At 68.1% G+C, this 6,000-nt stretch overlaps 1 protein-coding gene across 3 annotated transcripts in view; it reads left to right on the top strand.

Moving 5' to 3' along the window:
• Positions 1-5,322, top strand: part of KCNAB2 (potassium voltage-gated channel subfamily A regulatory beta subunit 2) — an 11,778-nt gene extending 6,456 nt beyond the window's left edge. For 2 of the 3 annotated variants that reach the window (XM_026051127.1, XM_026051128.1), the window contains 13 exons: positions 2,197-2,240; positions 2,435-2,472; positions 2,602-2,681; positions 3,283-3,327; positions 3,435-3,479; positions 3,559-3,602; positions 3,680-3,766; positions 3,982-4,067; positions 4,146-4,266; positions 4,353-4,447; positions 4,512-4,632; positions 4,716-4,804; positions 4,984-5,322. In XM_026051127.1, coding sequence (XP_025906912.1) covers positions 2,197-2,240; positions 2,435-2,472; positions 2,602-2,681; positions 3,283-3,327; positions 3,435-3,479; positions 3,559-3,602; positions 3,680-3,766; positions 3,982-4,067; positions 4,146-4,266; positions 4,353-4,447; positions 4,512-4,632; positions 4,716-4,804; positions 4,984-5,073 — 985 coding nt within the window. In that variant the 3' untranslated portion in view covers positions 5,074-5,322. Of the gene's footprint in view, positions 1-62; positions 275-2,196; positions 2,241-2,434; positions 2,473-2,601; positions 2,682-3,282; positions 3,328-3,434; positions 3,480-3,558; positions 3,603-3,679; positions 3,767-3,981; positions 4,068-4,145; positions 4,267-4,352; positions 4,448-4,511; positions 4,633-4,715; positions 4,805-4,983 lie in introns of those variants that run through there. The other variant, XM_026051126.1, reaches the window with a different exon arrangement.
• Positions 5,323-6,000: the final 678 nt, after the last annotated feature.

Raw genomic sequence — 6,000 nt, 5'->3', positions numbered from 1 at the left:
GCGCGGCGGCGCCCGCGGCCGTGGGCAGCTCTGCGGGCAGCGCCGGCAGCGCGCGCGGCACCATGCAGGTTTCCTTTGTGTGCTCCGAGCACAGCCTCAAGAGCCGGAGCGCGGAGGAGCGCCTGAACCGGCAGAATGCGAGCAGCCCCAGCCTGGGCACGCGCAGCAAGTTCCGCGCCGTGGCCATGGTGGCCCGCAGCCTGGGGCAGCTCTCCGTGCAGAACGCGCCCTCGTCCAGCGAGTCCAGCGTCAAGCAGCCTGGCATGAAGTATAGGTAGGAGCGGCGCGCGCCCGTCCCCCGCGCCGCGCTGCTCCCGGGCCGCGCGGTGGTGCCGCTCCACGCTGCTCTGCGAGCGCGCGCGACTCTCCCTGCTCTGGCCGGCACGCTGGCCTCCACCTGTCCCTACCGCGGTGCTGCACGGCCCAGCGCTCCCTCTGTCCCCACTGGGTGCTCTGTGCACCCTAGGAATCCCGTGCAGGCAGAGGCGGGTCGGGATGCAGCACTTGGCCGGGGTTAGTGCAGGGCCGTGGCCTTGCTGCCCGCGGAGCGTGGCCAGTGTGGGGCTGCAGCGCGGTGCCCGGCTGGCTGCAGCCGGGGGGCTCGGCGGCCGGTGCTGCTGCCCGTCTGCTCGCCCGCATGCGCACGCGGAGCGCGCCGCGGCGCCTCGCACAGCTCCCTGCGGCCGTGGGGCTGCCCGGGGGCTGCGCGGGGCAGAGCGGGCATGGCTGCACTGGGCCACGGTGGCAGCTCTGTGGAGGTGCCTGCGCAGGGGTGCTCATACGTACATGCCCACGCGGAGGGACCCATGCGGAGGTGCCCACGCAGAGGTGCCCACACAGACAGGCCTGTGTGGAGGCTCCCGCACAGACGTGCCTGTGCGGAGGTGCCCATGCGGAGGTGCCCACACAGAGGTGCCCACGCAGACAGGCCCATGTGGAGGCTCCCGCACAGACGTGCCCGTGCGGAGGTGCCGGCGCGGGGCCCCCGCGCAGTTGCTACGCGACTTGGCAGCGGCAGCCGCGCGCGGGCGGCACCGCTCACCTACACTGTTTATTTTGGGGCACCTCGCTCGGAGCTCTGCCCTCAGAATTCGCTGTGCGCGGGCACACGGGGTCCACGAGCAGAGCAGCCCCCGAGCGGAGCCGCCTGTTCCTGACGCCAGCTCTTTTACTGGGGCACCTCATCGCCCCAGCTGACCGCTCAGCCCCCAGGGGTTGCTGTAGCCACGTCCAGTGCCCTGAGAATGGGCACAACTCACCCAAGTGGTTGCACTGCYGGCACAGGCGGCTGTTCCAGTGCTCCCGTGGGCTCTGCTCCGGCGCTGTCCCCATGAGGCCCCCGGCAGCGCTGCGAAGCTGCCGCCCGCGCAGCCCAGGGCCGGCCCGGCCACGCGCAGCAGCGTCACGAGGTCGCTGCCGCCTGYGGCCTCGCCAAGTCACCATGTGGGCGAGTGAGGGGCCGTGCCGGCTGTGCCCACCATGAGGCTGTACCCGCCCTGTGACTGTACCCGCTCTACGACTGTGCTCCCTGTACGCGCCATGAGGCTGTACCCGTCGTGCTCCCTGTACCCGTCGTGGGGCTGTATCCGTCGTGCTCCCTGTACCCGCCGTGGGGCTGTACTGGCCATGTGGCCATGCTCCTTGCACTCACCACGGGGTCCTCACCACCTCCTTCTCTGGAGGTCTTCAAAACCCGCCTGGATGCCACCCTGTGCCCCGTGCTCTCAGTGTCCCTGCTCGAGCAGGAAGGTTGAACTAGATCTCTAGAGGTTCCTTCCAGCCTTGACTGTTCTATGAATCTATGTGATTCTGTGGAGCTGTACCCACTGTGGGGCTGTACCCGCGTGCACCCTGTACCCGCCACGAAGTTGTACTTGCCTTGGGGCTGTGCTCCCTGTACAGTCCTTGGGTGCTCTACCGTTTCCCAAGAATGCTGCAGCGCTGCGTGGGCGCAGGAGGTGCCGCAGCGCCTGTGCCCGGCGCCGCTGCAGCCCCCACGTCCGCCCCGCCGTGGTTCCCCCCTTGCTGCGGCGCTCCGGCCGAGTCCCCTGTGCCCCTGGCCGGGCCGTTCTGGCCTCGCCACTCACTGCGGTTAGCCCCGAGGCGGGCGGGTGCCCCACGCCGGGTGGGCAGCACCGCGGGGTGCAGCGCCCCGGCCCGGCCCCAGCTGCTCCTCAGGGGGGTCCTGTCTTTCAGGAACCTCGGGAAGTCCGGCCTGCGAGTGTCCTGCCTCGGCCTGGGTAAGTGAGCGGGCACACGGGCACAGCGCGGGCGCAGACCCGCCGGGCRCTAACACTGACCTGCGTGGGTGGCACCGGCCGCACGAGGTGCGAGGCGGCCGGTGGCTGCTTGGGAGGTTGGAGCGGGGCTTTTGGGGGGATCCTCAGGATACGGGGCTGCCACCCCGTCCAGCTCRTGCCCTTCTCCTTCCCAGGGACATGGGTGACGTTCGGCGGGCAGGTTACGGACGAGGTAAGGAGGGCTGCGGTGCAGGACAGCACCGCGTGCCCCGCGCCCGGCCCCGGCCCCAGCCTGCGCTCCGCGGGCCGCGCGCTGCCCTGCGCGCCCCTCGACGCCCGGCGCGCCGCCCTTCCCTTGCAGATGGCAGAGCAGCTGATGACACTAGCGTACGACAATGGCATTAACCTCTTCGATACGGCCGAGGTCTACGCTGCCGGCAAGTATGTACCCCGCTGCGTGCCCGGTCACGCTCACAGCCGCTCGAGGTTCGCGGTGCCCACGTGGCCTCCATCCCCTTGCAGCCTCCGCCTGCGTCCCTGCAAAGGCTTGCACAGCGCTATCGCCACAATAGCAAAGGCTCCCTTGTCCTTCCCCAAGCTGCTGCTTGCTGCTGCTTGTCCTTCCCCAAAGCCGCTCTCCTTTCCGAGCGTTGAGAGGCTCTGGGAAGCAGCGGGTCCCTGCAGCGAGCGGGCAGGCCGTGCCACGCCGCAGCGCTGTCCTGCTCTGCGCTCTTTACACAAGGGAAGCTCTTGTCGTGCAGGTTGGCTTCAAACTTTGGAGAGTGGAAATAATTAAATCATTCCGCTCCCCTGCGCTCCTTTTGGGACGTCATTTCGCATTTGTTAAAGCGCTGCAGTCCTTGGCAAGCTCTCCCAGGAGGTGACACCCTGGTGTGCCCGCAGCGCGCTCGCCGTCCCCGCAGCGCCGGGGTGAAGGGGTTGCGCCCTTCGCAGCCCCCTCTTGCTCATCCACGGCAGGGCAGCAGGGCAGGGCAAGCTCGCAGAGTGCATTCACTGCTGCATCTCCCTCCCCTCCTTCCAGGGCCGAGGTCGTGCTAGGAAACATCATTAAGAAGAAAGGCTGGAGGTAACAGCAGCGCYCCGGGCCGCAGCTCCGCGTTGCTGCCGTTGGCACGGCAGCTCCCTGTGCTGCCGCCAGGCTGCTCCTGACCGGCCTCTCGCTTTGCTTTGTAGGCGATCCAGCCTGGTCATAACCACCAAGATCTTCTGGGGAGGAAAGTACGTAGGGCGCGTGGCGCAGCGCGGCTCCRTGCCCGCCGCCAGCCCCTCTGCTGACCCGCGTCTTTGGCTCTTGCAGGGCAGAGACGGAGCGAGGGCTGTCGAGAAAGCACATCATTGAAGGTAGGGGCGCCGGGGCCGCCGGGCTGTGCCGGGCAGCCGGCCGCGCTCCTCACGCCTTCCGCTCCCCCGCGTGCCAGGCCTGAAGGCTTCGCTGGAGCGGCTGCAGCTGGAGTACGTGGACGTGGTGTTCGCCAACAGGCCGGACCCCAACACACCCATGGAGGGTAGGTGCTGCCCACCCTGCCCGTGCCAAGCTGGGGCTACACATGTAGCCCCCCGCCCTTTGAGAAGACCTTGCTGGTTGAAGGAAGATGCAGCCAACCACCTCGCGAGCTCCTCTTTCCTGAGCCACCCCCTGTCCCTTCTCCACTCCCTTGGCGCCCACCTGCGGGGTGTCCGAGCCGCTGGTGACACCCGCGTCGCTCTCCTTGCCCTGCAGAGACAGTGCGAGCCATGACCCACGTCATCAACCAGGGGATGGCCATGTACTGGGGCACGTCGCGCTGGAGCTCCATGGAGATCATGGTAGGGCAGGGCCGGGCCGGCACGGGGGCAGGGGGCACGGCGCAGCACGGTGCCCACCAGCGGCTCCGCTTCCCGCAGGAGGCGTACTCGGTGGCGCGGCAGTTCAACCTCATCCCGCCCATCTGCGAGCAGGCCGAGTACCACATGTTCCAGCGCGAGAAGGTGGAGGTGCAGCTGCCCGAGCTCTTCCACAAGATAGGTAGAGGCGCGGGCACGTGGGGAGCCGGCGGCGCGGCGCCCGTCCCGACCCGGCCCGGTCCTGCCCGCGGCTCTGCTCCCTTGCAGGCGTCGGCGCCATGACCTGGTCCCCGCTGGCCTGCGGCATCATCTCAGGGAAGTACGACGGCGGCATCCCGCCCTACTCCCGCGCCTCGCTGAAGGTGAGAGCGGGCCGGGGCCGCCGCGCAGCCCTGCGGCGCTGCCGCTGACCCCCGCGCCCCGCAGGGCTACCAGTGGCTGAAGGACAAGATCCTGAGCGAGGAGGGCCGGCGGCAGCAGGCCAAGCTGAAGGAGCTGCAGGCCATCGCGGAGCGCCTGGGCTGCACGCTGCCGCAGCTCGCCATTGGTAAGCGCATGGCACGGCACGGCGCGGCACGGCACGGCGTGCCCTGGAGCGCAGCCACAYGCTCAGCCCGCCCTCCCTTGCAGCCTGGTGCCTGAGGAACGAGGGYGTCAGCTCCGTGCTGCTGGGCGCCTCCAACGCGGACCAGCTCATGGAGAACATCGGAGCAATACAGGTGGGTGTCGGCAAAGGGCTCTGCTGCGGAAACGCGGCCAGGGGCTCGGGGGCAGCCGGGCAGCGCCAGGCAGGTGGCGAGGGGCGGCCGAGCCCCCAGATCGAGCCCTCCTTCCCACGCTTCGCCCCAAAAGGTGGCGTTTGCTGCAGTCCTAATGGTGCTGCTTCGGTTGCACACAGGTTCTTCCAAAACTGTCATCTTCCATTATCCATGAAATCGATAGTATCTTGGGCAATAAACCATACAGCAAGAAGGACTACCGCTCCTAAGCACGCATCCCGTCCGCCTGGGCTCACCGTCAAGTCCTCGTCTCCTGTTCGCTTGCTTAAGCTTTGTCGAAGCAAAGTGGAGAATGTGAATTTGCATCGAGAACACGACACGTCAAGATGTTATAGAGAAATTGTTTAAAACGTTGCTGCAAGACAACATATGCTTATTATGTAACATTTTGTTTTGAATGCAAGAAAAGTCAGTGGTTGGGAAGCGCGTGGAATCGCCTCCACCCCTGCTGTCCAGCCTCTGAGCTTCCTTTTTAAAGAAGAAACTCCCCTTTGCACCAGCTCCCAGGACACCGCTGTCCCCCTCCGCTGGGGCTCGCACGCGGGGCGCTCGAGGGCCCGGCCGTGGCACGCGCAGCACCGGGCTGGCACGACGGGCGCCCCCGAGGCTCACGGGCTGCACGGGAGCGAGCGGGAGGACGCGGGCAGCGACGCCCAGGCGGGCCCGCGAGGACGGGCCACGCGGCCCATGGCGCCCGGCTCCCGCTGCGGCCGCCTCGGCCAGCGCCCGAGCGCGCCGCTTTGGGCAGGGAGCGGCAGCGGAGCAGAGCGGGGCTTCCCGCGGCGCCCGGCGGCCTCCTTCCTCCCCGCTACGTTCACCTGAGGCTCTCGTTCCAGACGTTCCTCGGGGCAGTTGGCGGCGGACGCGGTGGGCTCTGCTCCGCAGCCTGYGCGCGGCACCAGGCCCTGGCGCTCGCTGCTTCACCAGCCAGCGGGGGCCCCAGGCCCGGCCCAGCCCCTACCTTCCCTGATGCACAGACGATGCACGTAGGGTTAGCGCACTAAGCGAGCGTCTCCTCGTAGCCGCTGCCCTGGGTGGATGCAAGCGCCCCTAGGAGCAGCACTCTCCTCTCTGTAGTCTACCATGTGATCCAGGGTGCCGATTATTCCAGTGCTTACGGTTAACAGAACCATTCC

The sequence above is a fragment of the Nothoprocta perdicaria genome, unplaced genomic scaffold (assembly GCF_003342845.1).
Source record: "Nothoprocta perdicaria isolate Ctin4 unplaced genomic scaffold, notPer1 scaffold_72, whole genome shotgun sequence".
Taxonomy (NCBI): Eukaryota; Metazoa; Chordata; class Aves; order Tinamiformes; family Tinamidae; genus Nothoprocta; species Nothoprocta perdicaria.
The sequence above is the reverse complement of the archived record's forward strand: the minus strand, read 5'-3'. Positions and strand labels throughout refer to the sequence as shown.